Source organism: Balaenoptera physalus (genome assembly GCF_965194825.1).
Source record: "Balaenoptera physalus genome assembly, chromosome: 2".
In the NCBI taxonomy this organism is placed as follows: domain Eukaryota; kingdom Metazoa; phylum Chordata; class Mammalia; order Artiodactyla; family Balaenopteridae; genus Balaenoptera; species Balaenoptera physalus.
Genome location: NC_138883.1, coordinates 121,883,405 through 121,910,639, shown reverse-complemented (window position 1 = coordinate 121,910,639; position 27,235 = coordinate 121,883,405). Strand labels below are relative to the sequence as shown.

Below are 27,235 nucleotides of genomic sequence, written 5' to 3'. Positions count from 1 at the left end.
TTAGCATTCAGGGAACCGCCTCAAGAAGGACACAAACTAGGACAGGGCAGTATTTCCTTGAAACCCTTAAGAGGATGGGTTGGATTCATGAACATGTGCTTTATCTTGCAGCTGCAGTGGGGAGAGAAAGTCTGTGCTTGAAGAGTTTTGGTGTCTAGACCTTCTCTGTTATTTCTGAACATTTCCCAATGCCTAAATGACACCTCTAGCAACTTTTAGACTACAGATTTCCTGGGTTCTGATTCCAGCACAGCCTCTATCATTCTGGCGTGGCCATTCCCAGATCTCCAGGAGTCCTTCCCACTGAACGCATTCTAACACCAGGGGCCCTGTGGGACCCACAGCGGGAGGCTCCTGCTCACATCTGGACACCTCCGTGAGTCTTCCCTCCTCTCCGGCTCCTAGCTCCTGTTTGCAGAGGGCAGAACAGGGTGCCCAAGATGCAGCATCCTCCAAGAAAGGAGGGAAAAGCACTGGGAAAAGGCCATTGCCATGTGTGTCAAAGATACCGCAAAAGAGAGCCTGCAAGTCCCCACTGGGAGCTGGTGGAGGACACTCAGAGTGGGGTGAGCCTGAAAAAGCTTTTTTTCCTTTATCAAAGTGAGTTTAACCCAGATTGTGAAGGCGTACAGCAGCAGTACAGTTATCTTCCAAGTAAGGGCACAGTGTGCATCTAACCCCGAAAGGAAGAGGCAGCAAGCCACCGGGTCTGAGCGTCCCCAGTGGGCCAGCCCACGTGTCTGGTTAATCACGCATCCGTCTGCTCTCTCCCGTGCCTCACCAAGGATGTAAATCTTGTGAGAACTGGACCCCAGCCTGATTTGCTAACAGCTGCGTACCCAACAGCAGCCACAGAGGAGGGACTCAGCAAATACTGGTAAAATGGTTGAAGGAATGAATAAATGACTGCCGTGGTGCGGCAGGGAGGGCCTTCTGGAGGCTGAGGAAATCAGGCAGGAGGCAGCAGGGCCCTGTCGTTCTCTAAGGAACTACGCTCATCATCCCTCCTGACTGCCCCTCTCCTGCCACCTCGCCTCTGAGAGACCCCCTGCATTAGGGGTGGGGAGCACACCTGATGCCAGGGCTTCCCTCTCTTGCCCTCTCCCACCGCCCTGCGCTCCTGCAGCCGGCTCGGTACCCCAGCACACCGCCCGTTCACTGCGCCACGTCGCACCCAGAGCCAGGCCCAGCCTGCCTCCACAGGCACCACACTCCAGCCCACCACGGACCGTCTCCTCCGGACCTTCTTCAGGAGGCTCCCCCAGACTCCCCCAGAGACACAGCTGGAACCTAACCCTGCTCATCGTCTCCCTCCCTTTCACAGCCTGACGCTAGGAATCACGGAACCTTCAATCCAGAAGGAATCAGACAGCATCTTGCTCCCGGAGGGGGAAACGGTGTGTGCCCTTCGTTCCATAAGCTTTCTGCACTAGATCAGGCTGCCTCTCAGCTACAAGGCTGATAATCACCGTGACTTACACTTTAAAACAACACATGGCATTCTGTAGTGCTTTACAGACAGGATAACATAGAAGCACAGCTTCTTTGATGACTTTAGGGAACTGTGACATGAAACAATTCCATGGAATTCCTGTGGCTTTGCTAATGCGGGGTCTGCGTCCCGCCCTACGGTTTCCCTCCCACCAGTTCCAGCACTGGCACAGAGGGCGCGGCTCAAACTGGGGGAGGACTGGCAGGAGCAGCCACTTCCCTTCCCCTCCCCCTGCTCCCACACGAGCCGAGGGGGCGGCAGTTACTCTCAGGCTGCTTCAGAGAAGGAAAGCTGTGCTCATCCCTCAAACCATCTTCGCTGCACCATTTTCCTCCTGTGATGGTGAGGGCTTCTGTACTCCTGAACTCTCAGGGAGTCTTAAAAAAACAAAGTCGTGTTATCCCTGACTTGGTTGCCTATTAGTTTACATGGGAAATGAAGTAAACAGAACGTGCTGGACACACGGCTTGTAATGAGGCTGTTAGCTCGCTACAAGCCTCCTTTGGGTTCTGGCTGCCTCATTCCCAACAGCTATGAAGGACTGCAGACTCTTGATTTTATCTTTGCAAATTATTCCTTTGTGTTGAAACTAGGTCTTTATCTATCCAAACACGGAAGACTAGCAGAGTGGTGTCTGAGGCGTGGCATACTTTCAGAGGCCAGGCTGCAGATGGAAGGCAGACAGATCAGATAAAACAAAGTCATCTCACTTTCTAATACTTGATTGACTAATGTAAAGCTGCAAATTTCAGTCACACAGATGAACAGATTCTTACTCTAGAAACATGAACTCTTGAAAACAAATTTAATGTAGGCAATTATGTGACACTGCCAGCTGCCTATCCAATACCCATCCTAGCTCTTCCTTACAGACCCTGGTTTTGATGGTGGCCACATGCTCAGCTAAAACACTGGTCTCAAACTCCATTCCAGAGTCCCCATGACACAGTTCTAGTTAATAAGGCATAAAGCAAGAGTTTCTGGGAAAGCTTTCTCCTTTTTGATATAGGTGCCACTCCCAAAGGCAGCTAGCATGAGGGAAGCTAATACTCTAAGGCTGGAGAACAGAATGGGTCCCTCAATGGCACTGGGGAGGAGCTTCGCCAGCTATGAACTGCCATCATGAGACAAATCTCTATTGGTAAGTCCCTATTAGGTTTCCTGTTAATTGCGGCTGAACATAATCCTAACCGATTCAAAATGATAATATCATATATGTATGTATACATGTGTATATATAATACACTTGACACTTTACACTTAACAATGCAGTTTCCCATCTGACCCTCAAAACAGAACTACTGGCGGGATGGGGACGGGTGGGGGACAAGGTTGTTGTTAGTATTCCTTCCAATCCCATCCAGCCAACTGCCTGGGCCTGGGACCTGGATGGCACCCTCTGCCTTCCCTCTCCCTCAAAGCTAATCCCACCTTTTAATCCACCAGTTCTCCCACCATACAATCTCCCAACTCTGCCCACTTTTTTCCATCTTCTCTGCTGCAACCCTACTCAAGGATACTATGATTTCTAGGCTCAACCAGCCTTCTAACTGGTCTCCCTTCCTCTTGTCCTGCCAAGGAATCCATTCTCACCCACTCGGCCATGGTTAATCATCTCAAATGCATATCCAACCCTATCACTGGCCGTGCCTTTGCTTATCTTATAAGCCCTTCCAGGTCTGGTCCCTGATCATCCATCCAACTTTCTCTGTCTCACTCCTGTCCACACACTCTACCTTCGAGTCAGGCCCTGGTCTCTAGGGTCTCCAGGCCTTTCCTTTGCCTGCTTCACAAGGCCAGCTCTTCAGGACTCAGTTCAGCCCTCTCCTAGTCCAGGAAGCCTTCTCAGACACCACCAACACCCTACCCTCCAACACCCACACGCAGGTAAGCTTCTTGTGCTCACCTCCGGCCCTGTGCTTACCAGACTGCATTGTGCAGGCCTCTTTACCTGTCTGGGTCCCTCACTAGACCACACACTCCTTGAGAACACGACCCATGACTTATTTGTCTTTACATCCCAGGCACTGGCACAACGCCTAGAATACAAGAATGCCTGGAGTGAAAGACTGAATGAACAATCTCCATTTTACAGATGAAGAAACTGAGGCTCAAAAAGAGAGGTACGCTCAAGACATTACAGCAAGGGTCAGCAAACTTCTTCTTAAAGGCCCAGATAGTAGTAGATATTTTAGACTGGTGAGCCAAATGGTCTCTGTGACAATTATTCAACTCTACCACTGGTGTGCAAAAGCAGCCACAGACAATATGCAAATAAATGAGTGGTGCTTTATTCTGATAAAACTTCATTTCCACAGGCTGCAGCTTGCTACCCTTTACTGGAGAGAAAATGACTCACTCAGAGTCTGACAAATAGTAAATATCAGAGCCAAGACTCAAACCCAGGCCCACAGGGATCCTTCCACCAGACAGAGCTGCCTTCCAAGATACAACTGCCTGTCAAACGTTAATTCCCTATATCTTTCCCCATGTTGAATTTCGGTGCTAGGAGGGTACTGATGGGTGACACCTATTAGACAACAAATGAAAATGTTACCAAAAACTGGGTAACAAGGAGAGGACAGTAGGAAAAGTTTTATTTTTTAATGTAAATCAGAGTAATAAAAACATTTGTCTTCAATCCTAGCTAGAGTTAGCAAGATTTAGGATAAACAGAGCAGATAACTACAAGCATGGCTTCAGAGACATGACAGAGCACCACCACATACCTTAACTCATTTTATCTTTTAACCAATTTTTATCTAAAATAATGATAAAAAAGGAGGGTGACTAAAACCTAGCCTTTTCTTCTTGTCTTCCTCCTTTAGACTTTCTGACTTCCTGAATAATTATAGTCTTGCAAATTGCCTGGTCGTCCAAAGTTTCATTATTTGTTCTTAGAAGCTATATAAAAATCGGCAGAAGTTCAAAATTACAGTCGTTTCTGCACATAAAATCTTCAAGGGCATTCCACTGCTCTTAGGAGAGTCCAAAACCCCAAGCCCAGAGGTCCAGGCCCTTCCCACCCTGGCCCTGGGTGTGCCTCCAGGCTCAGCTCACAGCCTTCCCCCTCTGGCCACACCCTCCTTCCAGCTCCTGGAGGGCACTGCGCTCCTCTTACCTGGCCTGACTACTGGTCATCCTCAGATCTCAGAGAGTGTACCCACCCACCCCTAAGCTGTGCTCAACCCATTCATGGCCCTTGGTACCCTGTACCTTCCCTCTCATGTGATCTCACTTTTTCTTCACTCTGCTTGACTAGAAGCTCTGTGAGGGGGGAGATCCAAGCCCATCACGGGCATCTACTTGCTGAATGAATGAGTAAACACCAGAGGGTGCCAACTCCAAATTCCCATGCTAGAGTCCCAAAACCAAATGCAGAGAACCAAATGCAGAGAACCAAATGCAGAGAACCAAATGCGGGCTGCAGGTGCTTTTACCGGCTCCTTAGCCTCAGCACTTTGGCTTAAAAGAAGGAAGGATGCGTGTTATAAAGAGACCACAGGGCTTCGTTCCTTTGGTCCTCCTCTCGGTCTAACGCCTGAGTCTCCCTTAGAGAGAAGTGCTTGGTGTCCTCAGAAAGAAGGAACAGAGGCAAAGTGAGTATTGTCTGTGCCAGAGGCACTAGCTACCACCATGAATACTGCTGGTTTCCCTGCAGGGTTTCCAATCGTTCCAAGTGACTGATACTGAGTTATAGAGCTTCTTTTGATCAAAAGCACTATAAGAGTGGTTTTTTAAATAACTCAGTCATCAATGAGCAGAAGTAGAAATTAAACATAGAGGGGGTTTTGGCTTGAAACTGGAGGCATCCTCTCAGCTCCTGCTATCATTAGTGTTAAGACATCCGTGAAAATGACCTGAGAACTCTCATAGCACAGCATTGGAAGAGGAATGAAGTACACACAGTAATTTCTCACTGACCAGAGGGTTAACCTGCTGATTGGTAAAAACAAGGCTGGCAGGAAAACAGGGATTTGGAGGAAAAAAATAATTTAAGAAGTCCAAGAAGGCGTTTGTTTCCAAAACAAGTTGGCTGCACACGTGCCAATGCCACCTTTCATTTACAGGGAGCTTGACTGTAGCCTGTGTTTTCCTGAGCAAAGGTCCCGCAGGTGTTACAAAGCTTGGACCACACCTCTTTATAGGCATAAGAACTAGCCCATGCTGGCTAAATTCCAATATGCGCTCCTTCAATCCTTAAGAAATGCTGGTGTGATGGCCTGGCCTTTTCATGCCTTACTTCAAGGCCCAGGGGTCAGGTTTCTCTGGGCCTGCTCTTCTCCCTGTGTGAAGGGAGGGACCACAAATACAGCCCCACCTCAGCAGTCCCTGCAGGGGCCAGGTCGGGGGATGGTCTGTGTACAACCATAGTCCTGTTCTTTCAGTTAACAAGGCTCAGCACCACCAGACAGTCATGAGAAGATCACAGGGTTTTAATTTTTGATATTCAAATATAAAACCACATCATCTCCATACTGCAATCGGCCAGGGACTAGCATGAGTTACGGAAATACCACAGATCCAGGATAAAATGGAATTAGTGTCTGATAGTTAAAATCTTCCCAAGAAGCATCACTGAATCTCAGTGACTGCTTTGAGAACGTCTTCCCAGTGTGCACACATATCCGTGCACAGGGCTGCGGGTGTGGGTGCTTCACCTTCAGACAGGGTAGAGAGCAGGCTGGTCCTGGAGTCAGACCGGACTTCAGCGCCACAACTCACTACCCACTGCCCTCAGCCGTACCGTCTCTTTAGGATGCTTAGCACCAGCCTTGCCTTACTCCTGAGGTTGTCATTGGGCTTGAATACAATTCTGTACATGGACACAGACGCCCTCAATAACTATGGGATGCAGCCCATTTATAAGGGATCATCACCATTATTTTCATTCTCAATTCCTCTGCTAAGGTGACTTGCTACGTCAAACGGCGATACACAAAGCACTGACACAGGTACCCTCCCTTTCTGACCTACCTGTGTTGTCTCTGGCCACAAGACCCTTAGAAAAATCCCCTGGAGTCTGGGAGGTCCTGCTGTCCCACTTCACCATGTCGAGACTGTTGCAATATTCCCATCTCTTCTGCTGAAGCTCTTGTAACCAGTAAGTCATGAGTTGACGATTAGGGGCCTAAAAAGAAGGAAGGGGAAAAAGTGTTATGGCCACCAATAACATAGAGAGCTTAAAAAAATAATTATGCTTTGTGAGGACAGACTGGACACCTTGCCACATGAAAGGGAGAGTTAAGAAGAACAGGTCAAAGAAATTTCAATTTCAAGATTAGTAACTTTTTTTCACTACAATTGGTCAAGAAAATAGCAATTTTTACATAAAGAATTTAACCCTAATAATAAGAAATCTTTTTAAATTCTAAAATTACTGAATGATACAATATAACATTTTCCTCAAAAGGTTTTAGGAAGGCTTGATATCCCCAGTGCCCTTTCACTCTGAGCACCTATAAATTCTCTTAAGAAGTCAAATCTCACATGGGTATGGATAACATCCCTGCCAAATCAAATCAAATAATGGTATTTAGATCCTGTCAGCAACCGGGACAGTGAGCAAAGAAAACTGCAGACTAAAAACTAGAGAGGACATCTATTACAATGGCTAAAGTTTTTTAAAATTGATAATACCAAAGGCTGGAAAGGATACAGAGCAACTGGAACTTTCATTCATTGCTGGTGGGAATGTAAAATGGTGCAGCTCTTTGGAAAACGGTTTGGCAGTTCCTTATAAACATACACTTACCAAGTGACCCAGCAACCCCACTCCTAGGTATTCAACGAAGAGGAATAAAAATATACATTCACAAAAAAACCTGCATGCAAATGTTCAGAGGCTTTATTCATAATCGCCAAAAAGTGAAAACAAGCCAAATGTCCTTCATCTGGTGAACAGATAAACTGTGGCACATCCGTACCATGAAATACTATTCAGCAATAAAAAGGAGCAAACGATTGATTCACACAACGTGGATGAATATTACATGCGTATGTGAAAGAAGCCAGTCCCAAAAGGCTATACAATTCCATTTATGTGACATTCTTAAAAAGGCAAAACTATAGGGACATAAGACAAACCTGTGGTTTCCAGGGCTTGTGTGAAGGGAGTAGCTGACTACAAAGGGGCAGCACAAGCGGATTTTGGGGTAATCCACCTATTCTGCACCATGACTGTGGGGGTAGATACATGATTCTACGCATCTGTCCAAACTCAAAGAACTATATACCACAAAGAGTGAATTTCACTATAAACATTAAAAAAAAAAAAAAATCAATCAAGATACAGAGGGAACACAAAACAATGAACCTAGCTATAAACAAACAAACTAGATGGCAGGTGTGGGTCACAGGTCTCCAGGCTGCCCCCCAAAAGGAGTCCCAAGGAGAAGGATGCCATGGCATGATTATGGGAACCAGTGGCATCCAGTAAGGTGTATAGACATCAGACACAGTGGTTTCAGCACCTATAAATTCTACCCCAGGGTCAGAGGCAATCTGGAAAACTGCTCTGTAGGCCCGACAGCAAGTGATAAGCCAGAGACCAAACCTCTACTGTCCACAAGCAAAGTGCTCTTGCTACAACCTGGAGTCTTTTTAGTGACACTTGCAGGCACAGCCCTGGTAAGGAAAACCATTCAGTACATGATCTCTGGGTATCTTACAGAAAATCCCTCCAACTATCAGCCAAGCCATCATTTCATCCATACATTCAACCGACATTTACTATTAATACTTATCTATCAGGAACCTGGAATCAGGGCTTGTGAGAAAGATAGGAAAAATAAATCAGTAGTTTCAAGAGTGTGTTAAGTGCAATGACAGAGGTCAGAGTGGGTGAGGTGGGGCTGGTGTGACTGGAGGGTGCAGAGGAGATGGGGCAAGGGTCAGGTACTGAAAGTTTAGGAAAACTGCTACCTGTGGATTCAAAAGGTTCACAGTCTTCTCCAATAAACATAAACTCTGAGATGTCTCCATTTTTCTAACATCCAGCTCAGTGCCAGATACATATTTGCTGAATAAATAAGTGAAGAAATGAATGAACAAGTAATCATAAAATGATGCAGGAGCTTGGTCTTAAAGAGAAAGCAGCCGGTGGCTAGAAGGACAAGACAAAAAAGAAGCTCCAGGCAGAGACAAGAGTATGTGCAAAGGCCCAGAGGCAAGACAGCACAGGCAAAGGGAGGCTGGCAGGGGGGTGGAGGGGGGTGGGGCTGGGATAAGCAGGGACCACGCCCAAAGGGACTCGAGTGCCTTCCTGGATTCTTGGCAGGGCAATGATGAGATGAGACAAAGTCATTGCTCTTGGAAAGGGGGTGGGGGTGGGGGGAAGCAGGGTTCAGGTAGAAGAGGAGATTCACTCAGGCCCAGGAGCCCTAAAGCGCAGCTGGCGTCTGAGTGGCAGTTTGGTTGCAGGGTGGACACTGGGGGCTCAGCCTGGCTCCGAGGCAGGATAAGAGACCCCAGCATTCCCAGAGGAGGGGAGAGAGTGGCTGGAAGAGTAAGGGGTTGGGAGACAGCCAAATCAGAACCCAAAGCCCACCTAATCCCTCCTCCTCCCTCCTTTCACAGAGTCCATACTGAGCCCCTAGTCTCCCGACCCCCAGCTTAGGGGAAAGTGTGTGTTTTGACAGTGGGTGCATGTGTGTGCACATGTGTGCGTGTGTACTGGTCCTCCCACCAGCTCCCCTGCCTGGCGTCTATCCCCATCCCCATCCCAGGGAGAAGACCATACTGTGTCAGATCCATCACTAACCTCTCTAGCTGTTTCCTGCAATGCAAACACCATGAGAAAGCTGCTTGTTACAAGAAAGCCTTTTCCCTTTAAATCTCTGAGTCTTAAATTCTGACTGAGGAACAGTTAGTAACCTCTTAATCATCTCTCACTAAATTCCTCGGGCAAAAAAACTTTTAGATCACATGCTCTCAATGTCTGACATATTATTCATGTTACAGAAATCTGGTCAATAAGGCAGGCAAAACTACCTCGAGACAATGATTAGCTGGGGTTCATTTCCTTTAAAAAAAAAAAATCTAGCAACCACTAAAAGCATCTCGAATTCAATCCCCAAGCAGCTGTGAAAGGCTGTTGGGGGCACATGGTTCCGGGGCATGTGCTATGACCAAGGAGGCGGAGAAGCCCCCAGAGGCCCTTCCCTCAGGGAGCTGAGACCCATGAGACGGCACAGGATTAAAAGTAGAACAGCACAATCAGCAGCGATCCACAAAGCCTCTGTGTTTCCCATTTGATGTCTTTTAAACAGAGACTGAACAGAGATTTGGCCTGTTCAGTCCTAATTAGATGTAGAATCACAAACTAGTCTCTTCATTGCCCCAGTCTTGGTTAGTTAGCCAGGTAAAGTTAGTCTAGATCTGCCCCGTCCAAACACAGTAGCCGCTAGCCACACATGGCTCGTGAGCACGTGAAATACGGCTACTACCACATGATGAGATATTATAGACACAGTGGGTTAAATAAAATATATTTATTAAAATTAATTTTAGGGGGCTTCCCTGGTGGCGCAGTGGTTGAGAATCTGCCTGCTAATGCAGGGGACACGGGTTCGAGCCCTGGTCTGGGAAGATCCCACATGCCGCGGAGCAACTAGGCCCGTGAGCCACAACTACTGAGCTTGCGCGTCTGGAGCTTGTGCTCCGCAACAAGAGAGGCCGCGACAGTGAGAAGCCCGCGCACCGCGATGAAGAGTGGCCCCCGCTTGCCGCAACTAGAGAAAGCCCTCGTACAGAAACGAAGACCCAACACAGCCAAAAATAAATATAAATAAATAAAAGTTAAAAAAAAAATTATAAAATTAAGTTTACCTGTTTAATGTGGGTATCTGAAAACTTATAAGTATATAACTGGCAGGACTTCGCTGGTGGCGCAGTGGTTAAGAATCCGCCTGCCAGTGCAGGGGACACAGGTTTGAGCCCTGGTCTGGGAAGATCCCACATGCCGCGGAGCAACTAAGCCCGCGAGCCACAACTACTGAGCCCACGTGCCACAACTACTAAGCCTGCGTACCACAACTACTGAAGCCCGTGCACCCTAGAGCCTGTGCTCTGCAACAAAAGAAGCCACTGCAATGAGAAGCCCACGCACCGCAACGAAGAGTAGCCCCCGCTCACCGCAACTAGAGAAAGTCCGTGCGCAGCAACGAAGACCCAACGTAGCCAAAAATAAATAAATAATTTTTTTTTTTTAAGTATATAACTGATTCACACCGTCTTTATTGAACAGTGCTGGTCTAGATCATGATGGCAAACAAATTCCATTTTGAGAGCCAAGGTTGGTGGGAGATCTGGCTAGGTGGGAAACCCAGCGGGTGGGAAACGGCCTTGGGGATGACCAAGGGCATGGGGTTCTTGAGAGTGTGGGGCAGCCAACATTATTCACCTCCCAAAGGACTTTATGACTCAAATAACTTTCTTCTTTAACTAGGTACCTCCATATCTCCAACCACCCCATGCTCTGTTAATGTCCATGGAGATGCCAACATTATTTGGGGACCCCGAAGAATGGGTCTGGCTGGTCTGGCTGATGGCTCACAGTTTCAGTGTCTTCACTGCCCCCTCCCAAAGGAAGGCAAGGACCCTCGAGTGATCTGGCTTCACAGACAGCACCTCAAGGAGTCTGTCACCAGGGCTCGCTCCACTGAGCAGCAGCCCGGCTGGTGACAAATGAGCCAGTCAGTGCTGAAGCTTATCACCACCACCAGCATAACCCACAGAGAATCAATATCTGCCCCACCCTACCCCAAATCACCATTTTAAATGCTTTAGTCCCACATTCTGGAAAGCCAGACAGACATTCCAATCATGCTGGAAGGAGCAGAGACGAGGCAAAGCTTCACAGCTCAGCAGACAGTAAGAGCCGATGCCAGGCAGGCATCCAACAGGTCAGTGTCAGCATCTACTGTCTGAAGTCTCACCGGGACCATATCCTGAGTCTCCCATGACACCATTCTCTCCAAATCCTACTCATTCTTCAAAACCCAAATAAGGTTTCCCTGACCTGCGTGCTCTTTCCGTCCTCGGAATGGGGAACTCACAGCACCATGTAGCCCAGGACAGCTTCCCATGGCAGTGTGCGTTCTTCACTAGTCTAAGTTCTTTCAAGACAAAGGCAAAACCTGCTGGCCTCAATATGGCCCAAGATGCGTAGCACAGGACTGGAATGCAGTTAAGCATTCATATATCTGACTCATTCTTTCCTATGTTCAGCTACTGCTACTGCCTCAAAACTGCTAAAATTATAGTTCAAATATGGCACCAAATCCCAACATGAGAGACCATGCCAAACATCTTGGAAAGCCATTCTGGTTGTCCCCTACACAGCTGCATGAATGTCCTGGGGAGCTGGGGGCAGACAAGGACTGGGTGGGCACAGTCCTGATACGACAGACATCTGCTGCATTTAGGCACCATGACGTGAGGTGCCAGTTCAGAGAATGGAAACCAGGCCATGCCTCGTCCAGCTTGAGGTGGAATTCAGTCCCTGAAAGCTGGCTGAGAAGAACCATGCGATACTCCAGCTGTTCCCACAAGCCTTTGCACCCAGACCTCCAGTAGCCCAAAACAAGTCCACTCTTGGGGAGATGGGCCCCAGACACCTGTCCCTTCTCTTGGGCCCCAGGGACTTCCCTCTCTCCAACACCAGCTCTTTCCTTGGTGCTCAGAAAAGTTCCACAGTAAAGTTAATTCATCTCAACACACATTTATTAAGGGCCCACTCTTGCAGGCAAGTGCATTACTGGGGATGGGGGCTGGAGCCACAATCTTGCAGCACACACAGGGAGTCAGGCCTCATCTCCTAACTACATTCTCACTATACCACCAACTGACCCAAGCACTCTTATCCCCTGGGTCTCCAGCCCTTTGGTAAAGAATCTCCATCTAAAAAGACTCAGCACATTTTAGAAGCTATAATAATGCTCATTTCCTTTAACCAAAAACTCCATTCCTGGGAATCTATCTAAAGTAATCCAAAAGAAGAAAAAGGAGGAACACCATATACATAGAAATGTTTGTTCATTCACTTGGCAAATATTTATTAAGAGCCTGAGTTAGGCCAATGCAGCAGTCAACACTAGGGGTACAGAACTGGGTGAGACCTGGTCAATTTTCGGCTCTCAGACCCTCCCAATGAACAAACGTTTCCTTCATACCAGCAACAGACAGTTAGAAACATGTTCACAATTACAAACAAAACACAAAATGCATAGGTATACATTTAAGAAATCTGTATGCATTATAGAAACTTAAAAAAAAATCCAGCCAAAATTCTAAAAAGTTCTTCAAAGCATGGGAAAGAAATTATAAAATTCATCTGAAGTTTAACCTTTGAGAATTCTGAAAAAGTAAATGAGGCATGAGGCTTTGCCCTACCAAATAAGTAAGCATATTATAAAGCCACAATAATTAAACCAGCACTCTACTACCAGAGGATCAAAATACAGGGCTAAATAGATATAAAATACTTATGTAGCATTTCAAATCAAATCAGTGGGAAAATTATTAATTATTAAACAATGACATTAGGACAACTGGCTAAAAATCTGTAAAGAAATAAAAGTATTATGAATTACGACCTAGGTGTGAAACCTAGGTCACAATATAAAAGAAAATAAATTCAAAATTGATTCAAGATTTGAATGTAAAATAAAAACCATTTAAATTAGTAGAAGATGCCTATGTAAATTAAAATTAAGTTTCTGTCTCTTTCTGCATCTTGTAACAACAGTTGCATAGATTTCTGCCAAATTTTAAAGGTACACAAGGGATGATCTGACTTTACATCCAACCATCGGCATAGCAGCACTTCACACGGAAGGTCTGTGCAGAGATCTCCTGAACAGTTCACACTGAAGTGCAATCAACGGTCACGACAAATGCCCTGTGACAACAAATGCCCTGTGCGTCCTGATGCTGTGGACAGGAAAACCAACGCTCTTTCAGGACTGAGCCCCAAATTGAAGGCTCGAAGGGCAGGTCTTCAGACTGTAAGCCACAGAGCTGCTTCTCGCACGGGCAACTCTAGGGAGCTGACTCCAGGCTGAGGAGGGGCAGGGAGGCATTGATTTTCACTGCGTTGATTATTTACCCCAGCAACACAAAGGAAAAAAGTCTCTGCTGTAACATTTCTATTCTCTTGGAATGTAAAAGCCTGTCTCAACCCAAAAAGAAAGACAGCAGAGAAAAATATCTGGATGTGTGTCCAAAACCACCATAAACAAAATTAAAAGACAAACTGAGAAAAAGACCAAACAAATTCTAAGTCGCTAAACATAGTGTGGAGTTCCATAGCTTTGCAGAGGCACCTCACTCTGCCAGCACTTAGGGAGCTCCTATTTGCCTGGGAGCTCCTATTCAGCTTTAAAAAAACAAACAAAAAACAAAAACAAAACCCAACAACATATTTTAGACTTTTACTCCAATAATAATAATAACCCACGTTTGCTGTGGAGAATCTGAAAAATGCAGAAAAACAAAGAAAATAAAATGACCATAACCACATCCCCAGTAATAACTTCAATCAGCACTTTGGAGTACATCCTTTCAGATACTTTTCTATCCATAAATACTTGTAGCAATTTTCTTTACAAAAATGGAATAAAATTATATAGACTATTTCATAATGTATACGTGCATATTAGTAATAATATTAGATACTATTAAGTAAACAATTACTATATGCCAGACATTGTGCTAAACACTTTATACATGCTATCATTTAAAGCTCATAACAATCTCACAAGATAGTATCATCTACTTTCCCAAAGTATTACCTACTTGGACTCTGGAGCCTAACTGAGTTCAAATCACAGCTCTGCCATCTGCAAGCTGTATTAGGCAAGTTACTTAATGTGTCTCGGACTTCTCATTGGCAAAATGTGAATAACAGGAACCTACTTCATGTGATGTTGTTATGAGGATTAAATGAGCTAATGCGTGTTAAGCTCAAAACAGTGCCTGGCACACTCATTAGGCGTCAACCATCCATATTACCATGATCACCCAAGATCTCACAGCCAGTTGGCACATCAAAATTCAAACCTGGGTCTGTGTTCCTTGCTATTAATGGGAAGACGGAGAAGTGCACGTCCAAGACAAAATCCATCCTCTCAGCATGTCAGCAGGAATCAGAAGTTCCTCTATGGTCTTTCTCAGATACTGAAATGTTGATGACCCCAACCAACAGCCAAGTTCAACTTAAAGTGTGTTGGCTTCATGGGCAAGGACAACTCCCACATCAGAGGCTGGTCTTTTTGACAGTACAGAAGGTCCTCAGGACATCGAAGGGGGGCTCAGCACAGCTTCACTGGGTTGGAGAGAGTATGACCATCAGTTGGCTATAAGGTGCTCCCACCAGATGCTCTGAGCCACAATTCTTCTCTAAAGACATTTCTTTAAAAATAGACTGCAGTGAGCAATAATAAGACCACACATAAACAAATGTAGAGAAGAGAGGAACCGTGTTCCAGCATAATAGGATCGCCAGGTCTCCAAGCCCGAAGAATCCCTTTGTCAGTCTCTCAGATTCCCACTCCCTGACACTGTCCTGGTTCATCAACCTCAGGCCTCTGCAAGAGCGTCCTAACTGGTCTTGCTGTCCTCAGTCGCCCCTCCCCAAACCCCCTTCTTACACATAGTCACCTAAGTCACATTTATCCCATGCTTAAAACTCTCTGGTGGCTTCTAAGTGCTGGGCAATTTGGCATGGTCACCTGGCCTACACTGACCCACACTCCACAGGACTATAGCCTTTTGCCCACACAACAGGCACACAGAAGCCAGTTCAGCTTCAACGACCCCTCCTCCTACTGCACTAATTAAACCCATTTGCAAACGCCTACTCACCCCTCAAGACCCAGTTCAAACATCCCATCTATGAGGCCATCCGACATCCCTTACAGAACCAATCATGCTATATGGTGATGACAGAGCACTTCAGTCACCCACTTAGGGTGTGAACTCTGGGCTCCTCCCCAAAGTGTCAGTGCCTACCATGTTTATAAGCCAGAAGAACAGAATAACCAACGGTCACGAGAGAGCCACAAGAAGAGAATACAGATGGGCTAAGTTTGCACACATCATAGAAAGCAATTTAAACTGCATGCATAGTTTGAGTCAGTCATATCTTAAAAGGATGCAATGCCTGTTCATAATGAAGGAATTTTCGTTTCTTAAATCTAAAGAAGGATATCTGGGGGATTCCCTGGCAGTTCAGTGGTTAAGACTGGGTGCTTTCACTGCTGTAGCCTGGGTTCAATTCCTGGTCAGGGAACTAAGACACCACAAGCCCCAAGGCGTGGCCAAACAAAGAAAGAAAGAAGGATATCTGGATTTCCAAGGTACTTCTTCCATAAGCAATAAAAAGCACAAGAACATTGTAAACAGCCTGATAATACAAAACAAAACTCAGATGAAAAACAGACTACAACCCCATATCTGATAAATAACTTTAGGTTCCAAATATTCTTCTGAACATTTCAAAACCATGCGCCTGGAAACAATCTCAAGGGATCTGGCCCAGTACCAATGAAAAAAAAAGTAATTTTTCCTTGGGAAAGTTTTGAAATCTTCTGTTTCAGCCCAGTGACAGATGCCGAGAAGGGAAATAATACTGGATCTCCTGGCTCCTCGGAAAATGGAGTGCAATCGTACAGACCTCCATTCCTCTAACGAACACGATACGTTCTTATTTGTCTTTTTGAATGGCTATCCTGAAGTCAGCATTTTCATATAACTTATTTTGCAAAATAATTACATGAATTCTCATCTAAATCCTTTTCAAAGGCTGAGCAAGAACCTAGACCTCCCCCGCCGTCACTTTCCCTGGACGGTTGGCAGTGGGGGGCAGTCTCTCCTCGGAAAGGTGCCCCACTTCTCACCCATTCTGGGAGGCAGCAGTCTGAGGAGTTTTGCCATCTCTGATACTCAAGCATCTTCTTTTAAAAAGCAAACACCTTGAGAGATCAGCCACTCCTTAAACCCATCTCTAACAATTTAATGGAGATTACAAACTAAGGGCAAGGGACGAGGAGAAGACTACAAACAGAACAAAGACAAGCAAATGCGTGTTCTAGAAAAGAGGGCAATAAAGAGGACTGGGCTTGTGAGGGGCCTGGCCTAGATGACAGATCTCACCAAGGCAAGGGCAAGGCCAAGGCCACTCTCTGGGCCTGCTCTTCCCTGCAGGAAGTGTGGAAGCCTGTCAAAACGCTTTCTGTTTCAGAGGGAAGGGGAGCACGCGGCCTCCGAGTGACCACAGGGCTACATTCCTATGTCTCCCTATCAGCTCTGCCATTGCACAATAAAGAGAGCGCCAGGGTTTTATGAGCTCAGGATAAATAAAAACTCCTGCAGCAACAGCCAGCAGACTGGTGGAGAGCCCCACGCCACCTCTGTCTGCGATGGCTTCCACACACCATGCAACACTGCAATGTTCTGGCTTGATGGTTTTTAACTTAAAAGTAGGACACAGGAATGACTGACTTAATATGAAGTTTTATGAACTCGGGTTTGGGAGCAGCAGATTCCCAGGCACCGCCCATCAGAGATTAGGAGGAACATGGGAGCCTGGTACCAGAAATCTGCCTAACCTTTCAGTGAATTTACAGGAGTGTTTGGGAAGCATGTTGATTTCTAACAGTCTTTTAAGATAGAGCTGGTACCTCCAGAAAGTGCCAGATGGTTCTCCTATATCAATCGGTTATTCACCCCTCTCTGGGTGAAAAGCTGGGGGCTCTAAAAGTCCTTATCAGCTGTTTGGTGGTGGTAATCATTAAAACTCACTCTCCCAGAATCACCCTAAGGATGGCAAGCGAACACTATCGCCCTCCAGGAGCTTCCCTCTGAACGGCCCTGGAGGAACACTGGCATGTGGTGCTGTGCCAGTGACTGAGTGATCAGCTCGGGAGACAGAAACTTCAGGGCCATTGCGATGAGGGAGTCACAGGCCCCAAACCATTGCTCTGGAGCACAGAAACTCAGAATGCAAAGAAGGTAGCAGATATAAACCACAGAGTGTCAACCTAAGGATAAATGGCTCACACTTCACTGGTCTTCACCCACGCAGTTTAGTTATTTCTAGTCTGCTTAGAAAACCACCCTCAAATAGGGCCAGTCTTTACTTCACAGTCAAAGAGAGCAGTTATTCATGATCTGGTGGAGAGTGGTGTTTCTCAAAGAGAGGACCACAAAGGTCTGCAGCAGAAGGGTCGGCACAATGGATAAGGATGCAGATTCCTGAGGTCCACCCTGGCCTACCAACCGAACCAGAATCTCTAGGGGGGAACCCCACAACCTGCATGTTAACAGGATCCCAGGAGGCTCCTTCCCCACACCAATCTGAGAACCACAATTCTCAAGGAGATGCTTCCCTTTAAAGGACAGAAATGAAAGATAGCCTTATCATCATGTTACCTCTGGGATAGTATATGTGAGAGAGCTGTGTAAACTGTGAAGCTTAAAAAACTGGTTCACTTCTTTTTTTTTTTTAATTTATTTATTTAATTTATTTATGTTTGGCTGCGTTGGGTCTTCGTTGCTGTGCGCGGGCTTTTCTCTAGTTGTGGCGAGCGGGGGCTACTCTTCGTTGTGGTACACGGGCTTCTCATTGTGGTGGCTTCTCTTGTTGCAGAGCACAGGCTCTAGGCACGCGGGCTTCAGCAGTTGTGGCTCGCGAGCTCTAGAGCGCAGGCTCAGTAGTTGTGGCGCATGGGCTTAGCTGCTCCGCGGCACACGGGATCTTCCAGGACCAGGGCTCGAACCCGTGTCCCCTGCATTGGCAGGCGGATTCTTAACCACCGTGCCACCTGGGAAGCCCCAAAACTGGTTCACTTCTGAAGCTAGAGGGCATGGCTTACAGAGCAGCAAGAGAAATCACACCAAGGGTCAGTTTTCCTCTGCACACCTCCAAAGAGAAGGCTCCTGAACAGGGATGTGCAGGTCTAGTCCTGCCAGGGAAACACCACTAATATCTATAATCAACCAACCCCCACTGGAAGTTTATCATCTATACTGTTAATTTCCAATCTTCATGTGACTTGAACATCTTACATCTATGCTGCAGCACCAAAGAGGTAAATGTACAATTTCAGAATCTGTGTACAACAACTAAAAACAAGAATAAGCCTAATTTCCTACTAAGGGAGTAAGATGGCAAATAGCATCAAACTGCTAGGTTTAAAATGGCTAAATATCACTCAGGTGTCTGGGGGAGGTTTTAGTGCCAGAGCTGCCGCTAACTAGCTGTGGGACTCTGTTTCTCACTCTATCACACAAGGGGCAGGGCGGGCTCATCTGAGGGTCTCATCAGTTCTGACTCAGGGACAATGACCCTTGGAACAAAAACACCAAATGACTTCCTCCACCTCACAGAGCCACTTGATGACAATGCCCTAATGACACCCCAGAACAGGACAGCTCTGAGAGGCCAGAGACAACACCTGACTCCCGCTAGATGTCCATCACGGCCTTGCCCAACCAAGACTGTTAGGTGAATGGCTGGCTGGCCGCATCAGATTTCCAAACACAGGCTCCTTCTCTGCAAGCACAGTCTCCCCTGGACATCACAGAGCTGGAAAGGGAAATGAAAACTGGGCTCGCTGCCTAGAAATAATTCCTGTAATCCAAGATCAACATCTCTGTTAACACTGGCCTGTCCGCCTCCAGTCCACCGCCAGGCCTGCCATCCGACACCCAGACAAGTTCTCGCCTGAGGGCAGACTGCTCAAAGGAAGTCTGCTCTTTCCAGGACGGCTGGCCCTGGAAAGGGCCAGAGAGGAGGCCAAAGGATCTCAGCTCCTGAATGTCCCCTTCTCCCCCAGATTCCAGTTTTCCCACACAATCAGTCAGAAGAAGTTAAGCAATGGCCAAGCATGCAAACTCATGAAAAAGATGCTGATTCCCATCAGACTGGGAACACTTCTTGTTGATCCTAAAGGAACTAAACCTTTGAACAGCTATACAATTATACCAAAACCTAACCAACTCCCCAGCCCATTTCTCCAGGGAGCTCTTCTTGGTGATCAGTCATACAGATCTTCCCAATTCCACAATGCCCACAGAAATTATTGTACAAACCACAGATTTCTGGCTCTGGGTGATATCCAAATCAGTACTTTACATTCAGGATTCCCTGCCCCCCTCTTTATTTACTATGGAAAGATGCCAGACCTCCCTCAGGATCAAAAAACTTGCAGACATTTGATATTTACTCCCAACTCTGAATACTACAGACAAAAATGGTTTCTCTCCAAAGTTTTTTTCAAAGCCATCAGGTGCTAATCTATTTTTAAAGTCTTAACACTGTAGTTTCTGAAATGAATGGAACATTTTCACTGCTGTATATACAGAAAACGCATAATGCTTACAACGTGGTGGGTGCTCAAATATATTTGCTAAAGAAAGAAATGGACACTGCAAATCTCCTTCTGACCGTGCAAGAAGAGCATACCACACACCCACCCCAAGAGGACATGAGGGTATGAAGTATTCATTCAGCTACCCAGTATATACAGAGCATATTAGTCCGTGCCTGACACTCTGCTAAGCATTAAGGCTGAAGCGGTGAACCAGGGACAAAACTCTGCCCGCAGGGAGTTGGGTTCTAGTAGGACATGGCATCAGATGCTCAAAAACCGGAACAGGACTAGACCCATTTTAGGGAGCAACATCACCCTGAATCCGTCCATTCGGGGTTTCCTGTGCAGCTTGGTGAGCTACTGTTTATTGGGTGATCACGAAACCTGCAGCCTCTCCAGGGACCACCTCAGCCTCCTGCCCCTGAAGGCCTCGCACATACACGTGCCCGGCACGTTCACTTCACCGAGTTCCCGAGAAGAGTAGTTAGCAGAACACTAGTTAGAAGCATCACTACTTCCTAATTCACCATTCCATATTGCATTCACTCTGTGAAAGTGAACAAAATCCACTGAGGACTGGGCCTGCCGGGATGTAGCTAAACACCCACTCAAATGTCATGAAGACCCTACTACATAAATCTCTAAAAGAACTGAAAATTCCTAATCAAAACCCCTTCCACTCCACCAACCGGAGAGTCATTTCTACAACAATGGGGTTCTTTTCTTTCTTTGGAAAGAGGGTTATTATCTATATTTTGTTCTGCCCAGAGATGGGAAGGCTGATGATGGATGCAGGCACCTGAACAAGGAGAGCCGTCCACCCCTCAGAAGCCTCAGTGAGATGGGAGAGCTGGTGTTCACGTCTCAACCCTGAATGCATGAGACCCCTCCCTCCATTTCTCAAGCAACGGTTTCCTCCAAAGGGGAAGAAAACTGGTAACACGCATATGAGCAAAGCAAGTGGGGCATGAGAGAAGTCAGGGAAGGTGGCCATGAGGAATGCTTTGGGAAAGGCAGTCCACCGAGAGGGGTGGGGCAGGCTGTAGCCACACAGCCCCCGAGCCAGCAACCCCTGCTCAGAAACAATGGTGCTTAAGAGGCAATGGACCACAAGATCTTCAACTCTGCATTTGTCAACTTTAAAACCTGTTTTCCAGCGGGTAACATATTAATATTTCAACTCTTAAAACACAAGACAAGACAATCCTCCAACATAATTAGATGAAAATACTGGATATAACCCAACCATCAGTTTGGGAGGAAAAAAAAAAACCCAACTATTTGTTAAGCCCTGCTGAGAATTCTTTGCTGATTCCTACACCTCGGGCCCCAAGGCCCTCCCCTCCACCCCAGCTGCCATCGGGCATTCCTTGAGTCCCCTACACACCTAAGGGGCTCTGCGCCTGCCATTTCCTCTCCCTAGAACACTCTATTCCCCTCTCCATTTCTCCAGTCAACACCAATGTGCCCTTTATGCCTCAGCTCAAATGTCACTTCCTCAGGAAGTCTTCCCTAGCCCTCCTCCTGCCAAACTAAATTAGGACCCCCTATTATACATGCATCCCATCTCTTTCCTTTTAAACTTCCCAGCACTGGTTGGTGTTGGTTTTGTTTTTATTAACGTCTGTCTCTGGGCTACACAGAAAGCTCCCCAAGGACAGGCACTATGTTCACCTTGTTCAGTCTATACCCCCAGTGCCTAAGCACACAGAATGGGTAAGTGACAGAATGAATGAGAAGTGTCCAGGCCTTCCTAAAACACCAGAGCCAGGGAACTACAGCCTGAGGGCCATATCCAGCCTACTGCCTATTTTTACACAGCTACAAGCCAAGAATGGTCTCTATGTTTTCAGATGGCTGAAAAAAAAAACCCAAAAGAACAGTATTTTGTGATGTGTGAAACTTACGTGAAATTCAAATTCCAGAATCCATAAACAAAAAATTATGGGAACACAGCTACACTCAGTCTACAGTTGTTTCTGTACTATAACAGCAGAGCAGAGCAGTCACAGAGATGGCACTGGTGCAAGACCTAAGATATTTACTGCATGGTCTTTTACATGAAACATTTACCCACTGCTACAACAGTGTCCTCAGAGTCAAGACTGTGGGCATGAAATACAAGAGACCTGAAAATTAAGGACCGACGGTAATCCCTCTTTTGAACCCCTGATGCCTGTCATATTTACTGGGCATTCCTTGAATGGCAGGCACCTCCATGACATGTGGTGAGAATGTCATTTAATACATTTGAGAATTCTGGCTGATCACTTCTAAAGGGTTGGAGCTCACACCAAAACCAGTGCCTACTGGGTAATGACCTTCTACTCATTCGTTCAACAAACGTCTGCCTGGGCACCTACTTTGTGCAGGTGCTGTTCTGGGAGGGCAAGGATGCAAACAGCAGTGCTTGGGGCCTCCTGAGCAGGAAACAGTGTGGAGGCCACACTACCATGAGGCCTGTGTGACAGACAGTGGGAGACAGAAAGCCACTGCGACATCACACCTGTGAGACTATACCTGCCTTTAAGGAACTTACTCATTGGGAAACCATGAAAAATCCATGGAAAGTCATGTCTCGATAAAAGATTTAAATAACATTTCAAGACCCCTGAGCGGACGCCCCAGGGAAGAACAGCTTAGCAGAACCATTTAGCCAAGAAGGCTGGTTCACCACATCTATTTTGTACTGCACACACTATGATTACCCAAGCTAGCAAATGTTTGTCATTAAGCTGAGAGCAGTTTCAACACCAGAGAATGTGCATCCTTCCCACAAAAGTGGGTTAAGAATAGGGATGCATGATTGTTCCGTGACATGCGACTCAGAAACCAACACACATGTCCATTTGTGCACCATATGCCTTCAAGAAAGGGAGGAGAGGGAGCAGAGTGCATCTGCTGACAGTCTGATGACGCTCCTTGCTCCGGGGACTGTGGAGATCTGGCAGAGCAGGGTCATTCAAGCTTTACCCCCAGTCAGTCACATGCTCTCTCTTCCCTAAGTGCCAGCTCACTCCAGAACGGTCTCCTGTGCCTCAGATCCCAGGAAAGCTCAGTGAGAAGCCTCCAGCACCTCTACACACACACACACACACACACACAGGAAGCATCAGTTTCTGTCTGTTGTAGCAGTTTCCAAATGTCTAGTAACAGTTACCATACATCCTGGTAAAGAATCGGTAGGTAAAATGTTCCTGGTGCTTTCATTCTGCATGAAAAGGACAGAAATCAAATGCAGTAAGGGAAAAACCACTACATCTTATCTAATCCCAAACCACTGAAATCCAAAGTAAAAAAAAAAAAAAAAGGGAGACTTGTCAAAACTGATAATAGAATTAGATACCTGGCATTTTGGACACTCACTGTTCCCAGAGTCTCTACTAGCCAAGAGCATCTGAGTCTATCCTCAACATCTCAGACAAATCACATCCCCTCTCCGGCCTCCATTCCCTCATCTGTAAAATAAGGCCCACATCCCTGAGTTTATGAATAGAAAATTTTACCAAGAAATTCCAATACCAGCTTTCATTAAGACTCAAGCAGTAAAACATTTTGGAAAACTTCAACAAAACCACAGCTCCTCCAGAGAAGGCAGAAAGTCACTTTAAAATAAGAGCCATATGATAATACAATAAGCAAATTGCTGATTTTTTTTTCTTTTTAACCCGTCAAAAGAAATGGTATCTATAAAATTATATACAACTAGCTGAAGCTTGAGCAGGGTTTAATCCTCACTAACCTACAATCCCCCTTAGAAATCAGGGTCTGCCCTACCGCTAAGCAGCCCTAAAGGGAAGCATTCAAGCTTATGGGAGTCAGTTCTTAGATCTGAAAGGTGAAAAGGAAGATAAATTGCTAATTTCCACTTTTACCACCATAAAATTTTTACTCCCACAATTCAGAAGGAATTACTGTACAATAAAATTCATCCTTCTTGGGGCTTCCCTGGTGGTGCAGTGGTTAAGAATCCGCCTGCCAATGCAGGGGACACGGGTTCGAGCCCTGGTCCGGTAAGATCCCACATGCCTCAGAGCAACTAAGCCTGTGCGCCACAACTACTGAGCCTGCGCTCTAGAGCCCGCAAGTCACGACTACTGAGCCCACACACCACAACTACTGAAGCCCGCGCACCTAGAGCCCGTACTCCGCGACAAGAGAAGCCACCACAATGAGAAGCCCGTGCACCGCAACGAAGAGTATCCCCCACTCGCCGCAACTAGAGAAAGCCCCCACGCAACAACGAAGACACAACGCAGCCAAAAATAAAACTTTTTAGAAATTAAAAAATTTAAATTTAAATTAAAATTTTAAAAATCCTTCCTAAAACACACCCCTACTCTGAAACCTTACATTTTGACTGCTCCCTTCCTTTGAAAAGCCTTGCCTGTGTTTCCATTTCCATTGTTTTTATAAAGCAAACCCTTTGTCTCCGGCATGCTGTCTTATTCTGTGACTAATTCAACTTTACATACCAAAATATTCCATAGTCAGTAACCTACATGAAAATCAACTTCCTTTTTTTTTTAAAGAAATATTCTGAACATACAAAAAGATAGAATAATATAACAAACACCACCCAGTGCTAGAAATAAAACACTGCAAAGACACTAGAACCCCCCTGGGCACCCATTCCCACTCACGCTCCCCTCTCTCCCCAAGTGGGAACCACCATCCTGAATCCAGGGCTCATCACGCCCACACAGCTCTCGCACTCCCCATGCAGCATATGCGTTTGCATGATCTTCTTAGTCTTTACATAAATGGTACCTCTGTATGCAATCAACGTGTAACTTTGTTTTTCTTTCTCAATTTTATGTTTATGAGAGTCATCCATGTTGACACCTATAGCTCTCATTCCTTTATGTTCACTGCTGCATAATATTCCGTTATATGAATGTACTACATAATTGGCCAAAGACACTACTTGCTGTTTCATATGGCTGCCATGTAGTGCCTACTCTGTGCCAGCTATTTTCCAGAATTCTCAAAACTAACCAATGAGGAAGGTAAGATTCCCATTAGACTGAAGAGGAAACTGGGACAGAGAGGTGGTATAATTTGCTCAACACATGTGAGTGGCAGATTCAGGTCACAAGTTCAAGTCAATTCAACTCTAAAGCCACACTCCTGACACTGCATCTTGTAGCCCCACTTATGTAGATACCTCCATCATTGAAAAAATTTTTATGAAAAAACCTGATGGAGGGCTCCAAAGTCATTTGAGAAAATCTGAAACAGGATGCTCTATTTTCTGTTTTAACAAACAATTCCACAGGAAATTCAGCTGTACACAAGGACAGTCCATATATACAGTGAGGACAAGCCTTTCTTTGGCAAAAGTCCCTGTGTACTCGCTCAGATCAGGCCCAAGTTTATACAAATGCTTTCTAAGTAAGCCCGAGTTGAACTGCAACTCTGCTTGGCTTCCTTTGGAGAAAAAGGTTGTCTGCACCCACTTAAAGAAGGGATGGAAGAGCCTAAAAGAACACAGTAATCAGACTCTGCCTGAAGCAGCAAGAACTGAGCTGACAAAGCTCTAAAAACGACCTGGGGAGCAACTCCAACTGTTGCTGGCTTCGGAGATCCTGGGAACAGCCCTGTGCTCACAAGGCCAAGGGCGTCAGGCTCAGCCCACTCTGCTCTCCACTTGGCCAGCTTTGCAGAGTTTTCATACATCCCAGCCCAGCCCTGCTGCTCTGGAGAAAGCCCAGCTTGTAATACGGAAGAGAAGCGAGAGCGGAGTGAGGGTGGAGGCTCACAGGAACCAGGCAGGGAAGGAGGCTGGGAGAGAGACCCGACTCCAGGCCAGGGCCCAGACACCCAGGTGCCGGAAGCAGGAGGGCCCCTAGGAGATGATGGGACCCCCCCAGGGGCAGGGAAGGCTTCTCAGCACCAGGATCAGGACTTCTGACTCTAGTCCCATGCTTCTACACACTGTGTAGAAAAAAGATTAAGGAAGCCTCAAATGGGCAAGGCAGAACTGGTTGAAGCAAACCTTTCCCTCCTCTCCCAGCCAAAATACAGAGCAAGCAAACAGGCTCTGCTACTTACTGTCTGTGTGACCTTAGCTGGAGTGTCTCTGCCCACTCTGGAGGAGACTGCAGTGGATTATCTTTAAGGGCCCTGCCAACTCTGACTCTCTCGGTCTATAGCCATGAATGCAGTAACACTTAGGAGAGGTTAGAGTATATTTCATGTAATTCCAACACCCCCACGAAGTAGATACTACTGCTATCCCCATTTTACAGAAGAGGCAGCTGAAGAGGGTAATAACTTACCCAAGGGCAGGAAGCCTACAGTAATGAATGCCTGGGAGGGTTACACAGAACATCCACAGGAGAGGGGTGGGGAGGGGAAGGGAGGTGGACAGAGAAGGGCCCGAGGCAAGGCACAGAGGGAGATAACGGGTCAAGAGATTGAGTAGCCCCCAGCCACTCTGGCCTAAACCCAGGTAAAGGGCTTGAGATGGGGACGGGGACAGAGTCTGAGAAAGAAGTGGGGAAAGAAAGGCAGAAGGGCTTTAGAGAAAGGAGGGTATGCAAAAAGTTCGATGGTGAGAGGAGCTAGGCTGAGCTGGGCATTGGGGGCAGCCCCAGAGGCTAGGCAGGGGGAGCAGGGTAAGGGCGTGTGGGCGTGTTCCCGGGAGGCAGGTGCGGGGCTGCGGGGCGCGCTGTCCCACCTTGAGCACCGTGACGGCTCCCGCGCTGTGCACCTGGAAGTGAGCGGGCGGCTCCGCGCCGGGCTCGGCCGCCTCGTCGGGGCCCGTGTAGCTGAAGCAGGCGTCCGCGATGTCCAGGTGGCCGAGGGGCAGCGCGTCCTGCGGGTTCTTGAAATAGTAGAGGTAGCAACGGCGCGCGTCGAACACGAACCAGCGGCTGCGGTAGCCGCGCAGCGGGCCCTTGCCCGACAGCTTCTGCAGGTAGCCGCACAGCCGCGCTGGCTCCCGCCCCGGCCCTGCCCCAGGCTCCGCCGCGGCCCCCGGGGCCGCGCCCTCGCCAATGCTACCCTCCTCCGCCCGGGCCCCGGGCCCCAGCATCGCCAGCCCGCGCTCCAACCGCCAGCGCCGCGGCCCCCAGCGCCTCGGCGCCGCCGCTGAGCCCCCTCCCTTCAACCCCGCCGCTCCGCACGGCTGGCGGGCGCGCAAAGCAGCCTGGGACTTGTAGTCCCGCCCCCGCCCGCCCCCGGGAGCGCCGGCCCGCACCCGGAGCGGCCCCGCGGGCGCCCCAGAGCCTGGTCCGGAAGAGTCACCCCTGCCCTCTGTTCCTTTGTGTAACCTGGGGCTCAAAACCTCGCGCTGCCGGGCTGAAACATTGTTCTATTTCTTTAAGGGAGTGTGGGTTACTTGGAACACGCATTTCTCAAA

At 47.1% G+C, this 27,235-nt stretch overlaps 1 protein-coding gene across 6 annotated transcripts in view; it reads right to left on the bottom strand.

Annotated features, from left to right (window-relative positions):
* The window catches only part of TBC1D2B (TBC1 domain family member 2B), an 86,968-nt gene extending 59,968 nt beyond the window's left edge, over positions 1–27,000 (bottom strand). For 2 of the 6 annotated variants that reach the window (XR_014260871.1, XR_014260872.1), the window contains exons 1-3: positions 26,552–27,000; positions 23,030–23,080; positions 6,470–6,623 (exon numbers count right to left, since the gene is read on the bottom strand). Coding sequence is in view for 4 of the 6 variants with exons in the window: in XM_082450782.1 (XP_082306908.1) it covers positions 6,470–6,623; positions 23,030–23,080; positions 26,552–26,908 (562 nt within the window). In the remaining 2 variants the exon portion in view is untranslated. Of the gene's footprint in view, positions 1–6,469; positions 6,624–14,554; positions 14,820–23,029; positions 23,081–26,551 lie in introns of all 6 variants that reach the window. The other 4 variants (XM_082450782.1, XM_082450784.1, XM_082450785.1 and 1 more) reach the window with 3 other exon arrangements.
* Between the last annotated feature and the right edge of the window lie 235 nt (positions 27,001–27,235).